The 16,690-nt window shown below is 39.3% G+C and overlaps 1 protein-coding gene across 1 annotated transcript; it reads right to left on the bottom strand.

Annotated features, from left to right (window-relative positions):
• Positions 1 to 3,458: 3,458 nt before the first annotated feature.
• Positions 3,459 to 16,675, bottom strand: clcf1 (cardiotrophin-like cytokine factor 1). Its single transcript, XM_033973879.2, has 3 exons — positions 16,271 to 16,675; positions 6,534 to 6,673; positions 3,459 to 5,657 (listed from the first exon to the last, which is right to left on the bottom strand). Exons 1-3 carry the CDS (start codon positions 16,287 to 16,289, stop codon positions 4,503 to 4,505), a joined length of 1,314 nt encoding a protein of 437 aa, XP_033829770.1. The 5' UTR covers positions 16,290 to 16,675; the 3' UTR covers positions 3,459 to 4,502.
• Between the last annotated feature and the right edge of the window lie 15 nt (positions 16,676 to 16,690).

Raw genomic sequence — 16,690 nt, 5'->3', positions numbered from 1 at the left:
CGGCACAATCGAGATAATGATTCACACACGTGCTGTGTTTGCAAGCCCACACAGGGGCACGCATTACGCCCGTCGTCATCCATGCAGCCAGCACACAAAGCTGCCTTTGTCGACGACTGGCGGCCTCTCGGTGACTGCTTTCTAAATGCAAAAAACACAGCGTCTCATGCTTGAGTGTGTGTATTTAAGTGATCTGAGTTAACCCTTAGCCCTGTTTAGTGAAAGTAATGATGTGTAATCGCTGACAGAGTCCTTCTCGCTCCATACAAGTCACTTCCTGTGTGACTAAAGGAATTACACTAAATATTTATTAACAAAATAATTGAAAAAACGTATAATTATTTTTCCAGATTTCTTCCCTTTTGATATAATCCTTAAAGTGATATTACAGCACTTACTTGAGGAAGTCCTATGTGACTACTTCTGCTACAAATTCAGTAGGAGCACCTGAAGGCCCAGTCTCTCAGTGTAGTGCATTCTAGTTTAGGGGTAAGTGCTGCTTCCACACATCTCTTCTCTCACAATGGCCAGTTATTATGACTTGATTATTTTAAATCAAGACCTGACCATGTTACCTCAAGGCAAAGGAAGGCAATGCAAGTTTATTTGTATAGCAGTTTCATACACAAGGTAATTGAAGGCGCTTTACAGAATAAGAAAAACATTCAAATCACAATACAAACAAATCAAAACATAAATAATCATCATAACATTTACATTAAAATAAAAGAGTGCAGAGTAAAACCCTTTCAGTCATGTGCACAGCTAAACTGAACTGTTTTGAACCTGGGTTTAAACATTGTCAAAGTCGAGGCCTGTCTCACATCTTCAGGAAGATGCAGAAAACTGCATCTGCAAAGGTTTTAGTTGCAGAAAACTGAAACGCCGATTCTGCATGTTTAGTCTTAGTTCAGTCCTGGTTTAGTCCTGACTCTGGGCACCAGCAGGAGGTCGGTCCCTGAAGTCCTCAGAGTGTGAGATGGTTCATATGGCACTAACATGTCAAAGATGTACTTTGGTGCTAGGCCATAGAGAGACCTGTACAAGAGCAGAGCTGCTTTAAAGTTTATTCTCTGAGCCACAGGAGCCAGTGCAGAGACCTGACCACAGGACTTATGTGCTCTTACTTCCTGGTTCTGGTTAGGATCCCAGCAGCAGCATTCTGAATGTTCTGCAGCTGTCTTACAGTGAGCAGGCCGCTACAGTAGTCTAACCTACAGGAGGCAAATGCATGGATGAGTCTCTCTTGCTGTTTTTTAGATGGTAAAAAGCTGCAGATGCTGCTGACTTGATGTGGCTGTTAAAGTTTAAGCCTGAGTCCATCCCAAGTCTATAGACTACAGCAAAATGTGATCTAGAAATGATTTTGTTGAATTACAACTGTCCAAATGAATCTCACTATATTTAAATCACCATTTGTTCGATTAGTACATTTTAAAGGTGCACCTAACTTTTCTGTTCCACAGTACAATATTAAACTTATCAAACATGCAATTATTAAAATACAGATGTTTTTAATGCTCAAAAATATCTTGACCTACAAGCCTCACTTGCTTTTGTTCACAATGATAGATAAGTATACTGCCATATTGTGGAACATTCCAGGGAAAACAATAAAATCTCCATGGAGGTGGCAGGCCCTTCACCAGAAAAGTTACAGTAAGTAAGTTTGATGTTTTAATCCTTATCTCCTGCTCCATTAGTTTAGTTTATTTGCCTGAAGCATTAGGACATTAGCAAATAAGACAAAACAAAAGATACAAAAGTACACAAAACAAAATCACGTTCACAATAGACATGATCTGTTTTGTGTTGCCATAGATATTTGTACTGCTATAGTTTGATGTTTTAAAGTTGTGCCCTTGCCAAACCAGTATAATTTCGGGATGTGTGCGTTTGGGATTATTTTTGTTAGGAGGAGGCTGTGCGGTTGTGTGCAGGTGTGTACCTCGGAGGTGATGGAAAGGGAGATTCTCATTGATCCTTTAATATGTGCCCCAGGGCAGTAGAGCACATGGTAAAAAACAGTCCAAAGCAATAAAGACAAACAAAGAAGGAAGAATAGAATAGGTAAAGATGTTATAAAAGAGGTAGAATGTGACCACAAAGCAGACATGATGTGGTTGGTGTATTAACACAAGACAGAAGAGATCTGAGGTGGTTGTCCTGGGATTATCAGGGTGTCTTTGTGCTGGGGAATGGTTTGGATCGTGTAAATCCCTCAGTGTCACAGCACCCAGCCATGTTTTTTGGAAGAAGAGCTTCGTGAGATAATGCGATCCCGAAAGGAAAGCACAAAAAGAGGGAGGGCTCAATCAGAGGGGTTAGACAAAGATGAAAGGCAAAATGGGACATCATAAATTTTCACCAGGACAGACAAATAATAAGCTTTTGCACTCCGCCTCCCTGGCTTTATTTTAATGCGTGAATGTGAGCCAGTCTTTGTTTCCCCAAAAAGTCCAGACCCCAAATCCTTCTCCCTGTGCCAATGACTTAAACCCATCTATAAAATTCAAAAATTTACTTCCCATTCATTTTTCCATCTCGTAATGTGTTCCCAAATGAGTAGTAACAAGACATTGTGTACAAAAGCTAAGATTTATTCTTTGAGTATTTTCACACAGTAAAAATAATAAATAAACAGCTCTCTCAATAAATACTTTAGAGATATATTCAACATAAGCCACAAAATTCAAGGCACATCGCAAATACACAAAGAACTTCTTAATAAACGAACCAGCTCCCACAGAGAAAATTCTAAATATAAGGTTGTAATTATTAAATTCAATTTCCAAGAAAGAATAAATAAAAGAGTGCACTATGTAACCTTTGTCTTAGAGGCCATTTTGAATATTACACAGTGTTTGTCCACTGATATGAAGGTCGGCAGCTCGAATCCTGCTCTCGACATAAATATCATTATTTACCAATGACATGCGGTCAAATCCACTGACTCACAGGTTGGCGGTACCATTGCAGCTGAATACTATCATTGTGTCCTTGGGCAAGACACTTAACCCACCTCACCCGCAGTGAGGTGGGTTAAGTGTCTACATCAAGGAGCAACTCAGCCATTCACACGCACTGGTGTATGAATGTGTGTGTGAATGGCTGAGTTGCTCCTTGATGTAAAGCGCTTTGAGTACCTAGAAGGTGGAAAACTGCTATATAAAAATGTGACCATTTACCTCTGTTAACTGTAACATCCCCATGGAGACAAGCAAGTTGCATACCCTCTTCTAAAAAAGTTACACAGTGCATCTTTAAGTCAAAAAATACCATCTTATTCATGGGCTGGTTCAGTTTAATTGTTATTTCAAAGTATTTTTCTTGAAATGTTTTAACATTTATTTATTTAGCACATTTATAACAATTTTATCTCTGTTATAGAAATGTTGTTATGACAATTTCTTCAAAACTTCCTGTAATTTTCTACAAAATGCAGCATGTAAAATAAAATAAAAATACACTTAAAATGGTGAGGTGAAAATGTGGAATAAGCAGTTGGTGAAATCATATCTGAGGGAGTGTCAATAAAAACAGCAAATTTGCAAAATGATGATATTTTTGAAGGTTTGGTTTACCACAATGGTGCGTTTTATACCACAGTGACCACCTTTTGTCTGGACAGCATGTGTAGCCCTGTTGTAGAGTTACTGTAACCACGCGGGCAGACTGGATTACTCAGCATCTTTCCTTGTACCCGCTTGACTCACGCCTCCTCCGGTCTTCCTCTGTTTCCTCTCTCCTCATCGCTCCTCATCCTCGGGCTATTTCCTTTTCTTTTGTCCTGCACCCAATCACGATTTTCCCATCTTGCTTTGGGACAATGTGAATGTTTGCTGATTCACACTTAGAAGTCACTGAATCAGATTTTTATCAATGGCTGCTCTGTCTGTGTGGCTGCCTGTCACTCACTTGACCCCTGTGTGTCTGTCACCAACAGCTGTATTTCTGTTGATCTTTGAAGCGTAGCTAAGGATGTGCTGAATGAGGTTTATCAAATAAATGTCTTATATGTGGGCTTTGTACACTCTTTTTAAAGTAACACTGTGTAACTTTCTGGAAGTGCCACATCACCTGCAGTGATTCCATAGAAATAGTTAAAACGATGTAATGATGTCCAAGGAGATTGATATGTTCTTATGTCATATTGTGGAATTTTATTGCCAAAGGAAGAACATTTCCATGGAAACAAGGTGGAATAGGCCCTCCCCCAGGCCAAGTAAGAGTCAGGTTTGTGGAGATGCAAATCCACTCAAACTACATGTTTTTCTACCTTTCTAGTGCAATACAAACGTCCCAAATGAAAAAAGAAAAAAAAAAAGTTTATATTTTAGTCTGTTTTTTGGCTAAAAAGTTACACGGTGGGGCTTTAAGATCAAACATCCTTCATTCCTGTCTTCCAGTTGGAAAAGACTCAGTAATTTCTGTGTGCTTGCAGTTTATCCAGTCTTATTTGATTTTGTGCAAATAAAATAACACTCTCTCCTTCCTCTTTCTCAGAGTCTCTTTTTAAGGCGATTGAAGTCTTTTGCTGATCGCCACAACCAGCTCTGCAGTTCACGAAGTATCCAAAAACCCTCTACTTTCCGGGCAAAGTCATTCATTGTGGGTCGCACCGATAGAGATGAGGAAGGAGGAGATGAGCGCTGAGGAGGTGAGTACAGCCCTTTTCGTAAAGACAGCGGGACTGGCTGGGGTAGTAGGGTGTGCTCTTCTCCAAACTGGTATAGCAAGGAGAGAGTTGAAAGAGGAGGTGGAATTGTTGAAGGGAGGAGCGAGCGTGGAGACCGGTGATGTCTGGAAGAAGAGGAACTTGATTTTTCATCATTTGTAACCAGAACCGAAAGTCCTGTCTCTGCAAAAACTCCATCTTCCTTTCTGAGTGTGTCTCCATATGGCGCATTGAGGTTGTAACTGAATGCGTTGTTGTTATTTGAGTTAATATTAGTTTGAATTTCAATGCCAGGTGGTGATATGCTGAATTCTTGCTCCTCATTCAGACTCAACAGCTTTCTCTTTGGGCCGCCTGTGTTTTGCATGTCTTTCTCAACATCCCAGCTCCATCTCTCAGCCTCCGCCCTTTTCCCCCGTCGTCTTCCTCGCTCCTTTGACCCAGCGCTCCTCCCTCCAGGCATCTCGGCTCTCCCGGCTCCACTGTTTGTGTTCGTCAACTCCAAAGCATCCTCTTCGTCGCCCCTCACAACCCTCGTCCGTGTTCGCCTCGTGCTTCCGCGTTGTCCTGACTCCGCCCTGGTCCTGGAACGGTACAGGCCCGTGCTCATGAGGGGAGCGGGTCGGTCTCTGCCCCTCTGCATGTCGCTGCTCATCACCCTCATGTTGGCAGACGTGGCTGGAAGCGCGTACCCCAGCGTTGTCATCAGCGCAGATATAGATCCCAGCAGTCCGTCAAGTCCTGTGCAGAAATGTAGCAGTGATGTTTTGAGGGAGGGGCAGAGGGTAGACCGAGCTAACTCCCTGACCGCTGCCAAAAGAATGGAGTAAGCTTTCTGGTTTAGTGCCAGTCGAGCCTGGTTCTCCAGACCGTGCCAAAGCTCCAGGCGAGTGGCAGCGCTGGGCAGGGACAGGGCGGTGCTGTTGGGTCGTGGAGGGGAGAAGTCTTTCTCATTAAATGGTGGGCCCAGGTATGTGAGCTGTGGAAGAAAATAGACAAAACTGTTACAGGAATGGAGAAAGTTTGTAAGTATTAGTTATCACATGGTAAGATCAATTGTTTTTGGCATTTGCAGTTGTGGGCAGATATCGCAATGTAATTTATATAATTTATAAGAAAAAATACAAATTTAATTAAATATAAACACATGTAATTTGATTTCAGGTCTCTCAGAAAACATACTGCTTTAGTTTATTCCCAATCAAAAAGCTTATGACAAGCCCGAAATATTAGATGATGGGATAATTAACCCAATATTGGCACTGTTTATTCTACAATGTTTACCCAAACTTTTTAGGTTATTTTCTGATCTTTATTTTTACTCACGAGACAGAAATATGGATGTGCTCAAGGGTTTATTTATAAAACATGCTATAAAAATACACACTACGCAGTTATTAAATTGAAATATTACGAGAACAGTCTGGGGCCATAAAGTTAACTATCAACAGTAGTATGTTTTAATGAAGCCCTGCACCTATAGGCTTTAAAATACATCCCCAAACACCTTAAGGGCTAACATTAATTCAACACACTGTTCTCATTCATTAAAATCAAATGGAAAAGTGCTTTCCGTTGTGTTGTTGCAGTTGCCAGGAAGCGCCTATGTTCTTCATTAGAAAATTAGGAGTATTACTTTCATGTTTGTATAAATAAATCGAACGCAAACCAAAACGTGTTAATTAGTGAGGAATTGGATCTTTTTTAAGACTCCATCTTTGGTCCATATGGCGAACACACACACACAACAGGCTGGTGCTGATTTACTCTATTAACTTTTAGCATGGACGATCTCAGACCAGGAATCTGTTGTGATTGAGTTGTATTTGGTGTAGTATTCATGTTAAATACTCACATATACGTCTTTGATCTCCTTCAGTTGATACTCCAGGTACTTGGTCAGCTCATAGGTACTTTCTATGGAGCTCCTTTCGCTGGCATCCAGGGCTGAGGCCACAGCAACGGCCAATAGAATGACCATCTGCGTGTAATGAACTGTAGACAGGAAAGATGATAAAAACACTCATTAAAACTCTCTTTGATGACGCTTACTTCTCCAGTGTCCAAGACCTAATTAAAAAAGGTTTAAAGGTATTTAAAATCATAACAGTGGGTCAAATACAGCTCTAAGATGGATGATTTAAGTTTTAATGAAGATGATACAAATTTAATGGGAAAGTCTATATGTTTTTGATTAGTTTCTTTAGTGAGGCAGTTTTAGCTGTGTCAGGCTGTTTAACATTTATTTCCAAAGAGAAACTATTGCCAACCAGTTCTACGCACTACAAATTTTACTGTGAAGCTCATTAGCCAAAGACTATGCATAATGAATACAATTTTTTTCAGACTAGAGATTTCAGATTTCATCAGAATCATATGCAGAATGTATAAAATAATTTGACCAAAAATTCATATTTTTAAAGTCCGTTAAAATGCCACTTTCCTTATTGCATGAACTGCTTATGTTCCTTATTCAATTGAAATGCAGTCATGGAACACTGTACATAGTTATGCATATGGCTCATTTTCTTCATTTTCAACAATCAGGCAAATGCAGTGATCTGCATTGGTGGATGAAGGACTTGATTTTGTTACTTAAGTAAAAGTACAGATACAGAGGTAAAAAGTTACTCCAGTAAAAGTAAAAGTATCATGTGAAAAATTCTACTTAAATAAAAGTACCTATTTAAAAATGTACTTAAAGAGCAAAACGTAAATGTATTCTAATCAAGTGTTAAAGTGTAAATGTGCTGATATTGATTTTTTAAAAATACATATTTTGCTCAACAGTAACAATATGATTTTTGTGTGTTTATTTTTGTTTGAAAACTTTAGTCAAGATGTTTCCACAAACATGGTCAAAATAACCCTCAAATCATATGAAAAGTCATTTTTACATTTTAGTCTTGTTCTAAAATGTAGTGGAGTAGAAAGTACAGATACTACTCTCAAATGTAGTGATGTAAAAGTAAAAAGTATCCACTGTGAAATTAACTTTTTACTAAAAATTCTACTTAAGTACAGTACTTTACTACTTGTACTTTGTTACGTTCCACCACTGCTGATCTGTCAGGCAAAATCCCCCATGTTCATTCCTGATCTCCAAAAGCGAGACATGTGGCTTTCTTTACAATCACAAACATTAATGTGTTTGCATCAGTTGTATGTTTACACCCGACGCTGCTGTTTACTTTTGCCCTTGTTTGTGTAGGTGTTTCATGTTACAGGCCGAGTGTCTGTGAGAATGTTTGGATCCATAATTGAATATGGGGATTAAATTCACATTTTTGTTCATGTTGTTTTGTTGGTGATGTTTTTTGTCTGTATTTGGGTAGAGGTCTGTCACAGTGGAGATGTTTTAGAGCCCTGTGTCTCTGGTTTCAAACTGAGAAAATAGGAGCTGAAAGCCAGTTTTCAACATTAGGGCCTTTCAAGTTGTCCATGTTTTTTCTCCTTAAGATAACTTGCATTTTCCAACTTTCTTCACCCCGCGTCATCGCTTTCCTTTCCGTCCACCCTCATACACAGTGACACATGCTGGCAGCCCGTGATTCACGCTTGTAATTACGAACCAAACATGCCTTTCTTAAGCAGGTGAGAAATACGTATTGCACAATATCGTGGGTTTCCCTGGTGCACACCTAAGTCCAATTTGGAGCTGCCCTGTAGTAATCTCCGCACTTTTCCTTTTCTTCTCCAGTTTCTGTCATAGGTTAAATCCCACTCCGACTCCTCTTACCATGTTCATGCCCTGGGTCAAAATATCAGCCGACAATTAACCCCGATTAGCTGTCCTACTCCCAAACTGCCGCCCCGCTATTTCTGCATCTTCTAAAAACCACCCACTTGGTTTAATGACTTAAACCAAGTCTGCACCTTAGTACTATGACTCAACTGTTTCCAAGTGTAGACCGTTCAAAACAGGGCAGGGTTGAAACTTATATATGATATAAACACCTCATTGCATAAAAATGTATACTTAAAGGGTGTATGGGTGTGTTTCCACCTTAAAAAGTAGGGTTGCCGTCAACAACAGTAATTCTTGGTAGACTAAAGACGTGCCTTGCTGATTGATTAAGTTGCTACTAGGAGCAGTGGTGCGAAACTGGCAAAAGCTCTTAAAGTTCTGAGTATCTCTACAACCTGACCATATCAGAGCCAAACTGCACCGACAAGACTACAACCGCACTATTTATACATTGAAGTACTAGGAAACTGTATTTATAGTTTGTAAAAGGCAGATTAAACGGATGATTCATTCCTAAATCTTAAGCTAACTCACTCAGTGCCTTTCCCGTTCTTGCAGTTGTTCCATATAAATCCATATAATCTAAATCAAAATAATAACCCACTAATTTAAACTAAAATCATCAACCAATGAATCAACTAAAGGCTGACAGATCTGTTATTGTTATGATTATTCGCAATTTAAACCTGTATATTTAAAAGTATATCAGAAGCATGTATAAATAAATATCCCAAATCAGGTGAATGTTTGTTTTTTTGTTTATTTTTTTTATTTTTATGCAATAAAAATGAACTTAAAAGAGGATTTAAACTTTATACGAAACCTCCTTAAAACTGACCTGCATACCGGGAGCCCATTCTTACCCCCATTTTGAGAAAGACTAATCTATAGTGAAAATACGTCTCCAAATCCCTTGTTTAATAAAAAAGGAGACGGGTGGATTTAAACCTATAGCCTGGTTCTGTTATTCTTGTATCCAGGCATTGTTAGAAAAAATAAAGCGTTATGAAAAGTTATCCCGGGTTTATACGACAAATTGAATAATAGCTTGGGAATCTGACAGTTTGAAATTAAAAGAGGATTAGACAAACTTGACTGACAGGGACACAAAACCGAACAAACAACCCCCAGAAGCAAAATGTTGAAAAAGCCCTGTTAATAGCTCGTAATGCGCCCTTGTACCTGTTCCGCCTTGCTAATCGGCGACATCAAAGCATCCTCACTAGACTATTATCTAAAACACTGTGGTTGGGTCCTGGACACTCCCACTGGCTCCCACACACACCTTGTATGCTCTCCATGTCCGGGACAACCCCCGCCTCATCACCTGTCACCACCGGCATTAGATCTTTTAGAGCGACATTTGGAGCTTGTCTAGCCACGCGTTCTTTCTCCTTTAGCATCAGAACAACCCCCTAATCAGCAGTGTAAACAGCCTGGAAGCTCAAAGAATCTCAGTATGCATAAACAGGTACAAATATCAGAAAAAAAACCTGGAACGAAGAAATGAAAATTGTCCAAAAATCAACCTGAAGTATTTCCTTTAGTCTCTTGCCACATGGTTTGGGAAGATGATTGCCAGACGTAGTTCTTGTTTTGACTGATCGCTGACATGTCTGAAAACATCCTTGGCTGCAGCTTAAACTGAATGAGATAAGCCGAATCCAGATAATTTGTTATATAATAATATATTGAGTAAGCGCAGTGACTTCAGAGCGGGCCCTGGGGGTTCGGGGCGGGGTATAGGTGGGGGGTGTAGGGGTTGTACCTGGCAGCAGGGCAGGGTTGAATCCAGAACTTTCTCTGAAGACAGATTGCATTACAGCGACACAGGGGTTCCCTAAGCCAGCCGACCGTGACCTGATCCTACATGTGTTTTTGAGCTTGTATTCTGACATCAGCCCAAACTTGACTCCGAGTAAGAAGGGGAATAGTGGAAGATCTTAAAAAAGTGAAAGGTACACTATGGAACTTTTCTGGTTGAGAGTCTGCCACCTGCTTGTCTCCATAGAGTTGCTATTGCTTTGTCCAGAATGTACTATTTTATCTAAAGAAGACATATTGTGTTTGTGTGTGCTCTAAAGTTATAATCTATGACACCTGTGGATCATTATGTTATAATTTGCACATTTTAAATCACAATATTCATCTAAAACAACTTAATAAAAAAAACCAACCCGCTGATTTCCGCCTTAAACATCATCACAACAAAGAGCCGTGTTGTTGTCGGCTCCTCCTATGAATAGCTGCACATCACACTAGCGATTCGCAGATTTAAAATAAAATTGTGCCAAGATCACTAGACGACGCTGCTAAATCCTCCGCGTATCAGAGATTAAGAAAATTATACTGGAGAATGGAGTAACGTTCACAGTGAGCGTGTATCAGTGGCAGTGAAAATGATTTGGTGTCTTGAATATAAGATAAAAAAAATACTCAAACTTGCACAAATCACTCAAAATACAACTTTGAGAGGGTTAATTTGAAGGGGAAACTACTATAACATGGTTAAAATCTTGAAAGTAGATTTTTGCAGAATAGGTCTGCTTTAACTCATGGAGAAGTGAAGGACACGGCACCAGGCCCAGTTACAGGTCAGATCTATGACAAGGCGAGAGTGCTCACAGTTAGAATACACAATACAATATAAACACATTCGAGTAGGTAGAGGGCCCTCCAACAAAAGACAGACAGAGTGCACCTTTGAGATGACCGTGTGGGCTTGGAGGGGGCAATAAAATCTAATTGTGTTGCATTAATCTCATATAATTCAAATCTGTGGATCAGTGTGTAGACCTGGAACAATATGTCTTTAATTTCAAATGCCCCAACTCATTTGAGACATCGGATTGGAGCAATTAATGTGCGTGTTGTTTAAAGTCTATTGTGATTCAAATGATCAGTTTCTTAGAATTGGGTTTATAAATATACATACAGATTTGTTCCACCCCAGACGTATATTTGATTTAGTCTTGTGTTTTTACTATAGGAAAACTGAAGAAATTAAAACAGAAGAAGATCAAATATTTCACAGAATTTTGTGGCTGCTATTTTCACACCAACTGCTTGAGGTTAAGGCCATTTTGTCTTTTCCAACAGTAACAACATTCAACACCAATTGGCACTTTTAAACCTACAGTTAAAACAGATTTCGGTTTTGTGGGAATATCATATGCGATTCTTGTCCAGGAAAATCAAAACGCACGGCCAAGGCTGCCCTTCAATAGACCGATGTACTCATCTGGTCCAAAAAAGCTTCATGTTACTATTTGATACAGGCTCTGACATGACACTAAAAACCTATCTACTATACATTTAGGCTTTGTCATTGCACAGAAGTCCTTAAACGCACCACGTGAAAAGTTTAGTGACAGCACATCATTAACAGCCCTGTCCCATACCTGTTATTATGTCTCTTTATGGGTGACTAACAGCTAGCGCGGTCTGTTGAGTGATATTAAAGACAGGTTTAAAGTCTAAGCATCTGAAAAAGCCCAAGTTTAATTTATCCCAGAGCCCGCCTGATTCACTTTATAACGTTTGTTTTATTTCCGTCCAGACTCAATAAAAACGATCTGATTACAGCCATGATACTGATGAGCGTGTGCGAGCTTCCCCTTTGGCTTCACTTCTAACATGCCTCGTTCAACTTTTAGGCGAAAATAGGAAGAAACAGCACTGCGCAAAAAAATGAAGTTTTTAGGGCTGGAACGTGAATGAATGTAGGAATGTGGAGGAAAAGAAGGCAGATCCAAACTAGAATCAATCGAAAGAGTACGTAGGGACCAAAACTTTTTCTTTGCCCTATGTCAATCTTTTTGAATAATGTTTTCATTCAATATTTGGTTTGAGCAAAGTTTCCATACATTTTTGTCAGTCTTTGTTGTGTATCATTTTTCTCAATATATTAAACATAGAGTTTCCCTGCCATCTGATTTGCATTGCGTGTTTACTGTCAGTTTCAGCAAACAGACAAGGAGCCTGAAGGCAGATTGTGAGGCTTCGCTGACAGATCAGACTCATCAGAGCCAAATTCAAAGTTGTATTTAGCAATAATTATTTGGTAAAACGCTTCCTAGTAGAACAACTCGAGTTTTATCCTGCCATAGCCTCGTATACCAAAGAAGTGAGTGGTCTTCAACGGAAAAACATCATCGTTTTGTGTCTGTGTACGGCTAAACACAGATTTATTTGCAGCTTGTCCTCAATCAAACGTGCATTCCTGTGCTAACTCGATACACACAAGCGTGCACGGGCTAATTAGAATACAAACAATCCTACTTTATCTACACAATATACTGATAAAGACATGCGGGCCACTAATACACACAGTTTTTAGATCAGGAAATAGCTGGTTCTGGAGTAGGCATGGGATGGAATTGAAATTGGGGTCAAAATAATTGCAAATGGTCATAATACAGAAAGTTATTCAAATTGCTGATTAAAAATTATATGAACATTTATAATTTTAATATTTATAACTTTAATATCTGTGTTTAAACAACTACAATCAGGAACAAAATGCACAAGTAGTTTTTAGAAGTTCACCCTGTTAGACGTCACAGTTACCGTGATCATTCTCTCAATTATACAAAATGTACCACAAATAATTACTGTCTTGCTGTTTTATTGCGATAAACATATTCTTGTCCCATCCCTATTCTGGAGTTTGGATTTCAGATCTATGTTTTTTGGCGCTGGACACACACTCAAGTTGCCAAATGTCATCTTAAAACCCCCAAAACAAGAAAGCATATATTTATATCGTATCTTTCATTTTCATATCTTTATCCCATTTGTAAAACGTGTAAACTCAGCATCTCGTCTCTGCTGTCTTCACCTTTCCAGCAAGCTCGTGTTCCCATACTTTTTTAATCCATGGTTTCCCTCCCCTTTATATCTGCGTTTTATCACCATGTTTGGTTTCAGTTTCTTGTCGCTTCATCGCGCTGCCCCCGCTCCTTAGATCCTCTGGAAAGATCAAACTTTGATTCCTAAGTCCTTTTCCTTTCACTCCCTAATTACCTTTCCTCCTCTCTTCCTCTCTCTAATTGGCAACACGCTTTACCCGGTTTCATCTTTTCTTCATTTAAACCCAGACTTCTTCACATCCTTGGTCAGAAACCTCTCTTTTTCATGTCTGAACTGGGGTCCTAACTAGTTCGGTCAGGTCAAGTTCATCAAGATATTATTTTGAAACTTTTGCTTACATTTTATCAAATCGCTTCAGTATGTTTATAGATATCTTGCTTACATCACTTTGTTCTGACTGCACTTAATATAATTTATACCATATTTACACTTGGAGCAACTTTTTATGAGGTACTTTTATCTTTCTTGGGTCAATGGACCAAATCTGATGTTTATTAGTGTCAATAAAATGATTGTTACTTTTCATATAAAAAAAACCTCCAGAAGTACAGTATATCTTTTGCTCAGGCCCACACCTGTTTTTGCTAAATGCTCATTCATCACCTGGTATTTCCCTTGTTGTAACTTTGATTATATTAGTTTCATTTATTTTTATACAAAAAGTGAATTTTGTTTGCTGGGAATAGTCAGTACAATAGGATATGTAAATCACCTAATGTGTTTACTACAAATCAGTGAGCTAATTAGGCCTGTGTGAATGTCGATTGCATCAGGCAGTGCATCTGGAGCAAAAGTTTGGCTGTTGTATCTTATGAAAAACCAAAAAGGACTGAATTTTCCTATTGCTTTAATTTTGGTCATACGTTGCTTGATTCTCATAGTAATGATGAATAATTTTTTCGGTTTTATTTTATCCGATTTGCATACATTTTCAGCTCTAAGAAGCACAGAACATTTTAAAGTCAGGCTCAAACTTCAAGTCAGAAACAGAAACACATTTGTAATCATCTTGTACTGATGGCTCAACGTTAACGGTTTAAATGTAATCGTCCCGTATGTAAAAGAATATATTGCAAACTGCCTGTATATAAACTTTTCACTTGGATTGCACAGCCATGTTTTTATACATAATATGCGTTGATTGCATTCACTAATTATGTCCTCTTTCTGTCCTCCCTCCAGAACAAGTTCCTGAGTAGAGATAGATGAATGATGGGACAAGAAGGAGCTGAGGATAAGGAGCTAGTGGACAGAGGGAGTTGGTGGGGGAGACTTTTCTGAAGCAAGGGGCCATGTTAATTTGGGAAAAATGTAAACAGCATGTGTAACTGTTCAAAGCGTGACCGACTCATTTTATATCATTCCCCCCTTTCTGTGTGTTTCCCTCTGGGTGCTGCTAACTTCTGTCAAACGGGAATCTGCACTGCATTAACCCCTCCACCGCCAGCTCCTCTCCCCCTCTCCCGCTCTCTCTCTTATTTACTTTTTTATCAGTGTCTATATACTGCGCACCGTGAAAAATTTAAACTGGCCCAGCGGAAATAAAAAAAATGGGGAAGGTTGATTCTTTCTTTCTCCTCTTCCCTTCTTTTTGTTTTCGCCCAGTGCGTCAGGGTCCAACACACACTAACGGTTTTATGCGAAACACACCGACACTAATTCAAGCCTCACTGCAATAACATGCCTGTGTGTCTGCGAGAGACTCAGAGATAGTCCGAACCTCTCTGTGTTCCCATGCAGGAGTCCATACCCGGGATCACGACAATTGATTAAAAATAACACAGCATTATTTACAATAGAAAATTTAGAATCAGGTAATCCTTTCACCATTCACTGCCAAACGAAACAGATTGTATTGACGTTGTAGTGCTGATTTTGAGCTTAGAGGTACACCTTTATAATAACTGCAGTTTATTTAGCCTTAAGAAAGCATGAACACATAGTTTATTAAGAATGATACTTCTAAAGCTAATCCTCTAAGTAGTTTCTTAGCCTGAATCGCTATCAACAGTGTAGTTATTTTAATGTGTTACTAGTTCAATATATCATACGATTGCGGTATAGGCAAATCTGAGTTGAAAGAAACCCACAGAGATTTGACCGTATTAAACAGGATTCAGCACATGCACTGTATAACATTACACGTGTTCATTTAACATAACATTATCAAACTGTTTTATTGTTCTAGCACATGACAAAGAGTACGAGACTTCTATGGCAGCTGACCACTTCATATCTTCCATTTGTAAAGCCTTTTCGTACAACAGCTTATGAAAATGTTTTAGTTCACATGTTTACAGTTTAATCACAATTGCTGCGTATTTCTCCACTGTGTCTTGCTCCCGCTGCTCAGTTGGACATAGGGCAGCAGCCGCACAGTCGTCTCTGAGGACACTGTGTGTGTGTGTGTCCTCTTCTCACACCCTGACTAACATGAATCATGTACTTTCTCATATCAGTGACAGCTAACGAGACAGGGGCTTTAGCTGCCTCTGACCCTTACTCCCTTATCATTTTTACTGTGCTCAAACCCCACTTTCTCCACAAACTTCTTAAACTATACTGTGTTCTTCACTCTTTGGTACACCACCACAAACTAACTGAATGGACTTTATAAAATAATACACTAACAAATTAAATCTACCATCAACCAAAAAGTATCTAGTAACTGAAATATTTCTCCTATTTATTTTGAATGGCTCAAATGTAAAATAAAAAATAATAATAATGCAGCACCCCACTACACCTTAAAGTTTTCCTACCCATAGAATAAATATGGCAAACAGTTAGTAATAATAATGAAATGGCCTAAAATGTTTACTTGTATTTGTGCCACAATTGTTTGCGTAATTGTCTGCGCCAACACCAAAAACGCACGAATAAAGTTACTGTAAAAAATTTCAAGAAAGTGTGACTGTCATTGTCATTATTATGATTAAGGTCTATCAAAAATTATAAATGCGAGAACTTACCTCTGCAAAACCTTTTCATTTTTCCAAATCCTGTTATCTCCCCTCAGTGCGCTCTCAGAAGTTCATCCACTCAAGACTGTAAAGCTAAAATTAACCGACAGTTCTGTAGATTCTGGTAGATTTTTATCTTGAGTGGTATTTCTGAGTCCACAAAGTGTCTGCTGTGATCAGGTGCTGCTGAGTCTACTGTTCAATACAAAGTTGCGGGTCTTGTATTGGCGGCCAAGTCGCGCGCATGGTCTGTGACTGGTTGAATGACGGTGGAGGTTTTTGTAGCTTCCTCCACCTCCTCCCCTGGATCTCCCCTCTCTCCCGGTTTTCCCTGCCCGTGTTTCCCTGTGTCGTTATCCTCCTCCTCACCCCTGTGCGCGGGTGAATCACCGGGTTGACGCATCAGCTCCACTTGAAAAGAGGCACTGA

The sequence above is a fragment of the Periophthalmus magnuspinnatus genome, chromosome 10 (assembly GCF_009829125.3).
Source record: "Periophthalmus magnuspinnatus isolate fPerMag1 chromosome 10, fPerMag1.2.pri, whole genome shotgun sequence".
Taxonomy (NCBI): domain Eukaryota; kingdom Metazoa; phylum Chordata; class Actinopteri; order Gobiiformes; family Gobiidae; genus Periophthalmus; species Periophthalmus magnuspinnatus.
Note: the sequence above shows the minus strand (reverse complement) of the source record. Positions and strands in the feature narration are given on the sequence as shown.

Excerpts from the sequence above, each read along its gene's own strand:
- clcf1 (XM_033973879.2), bottom strand. Across the intron at positions 5,658-6,533 it reads AGGAGATCAAAGACGTATAT|CTCACATACCTGGGCCCACC; the intron begins GTGAGTATTTAA and ends TTTCTTCCACAG.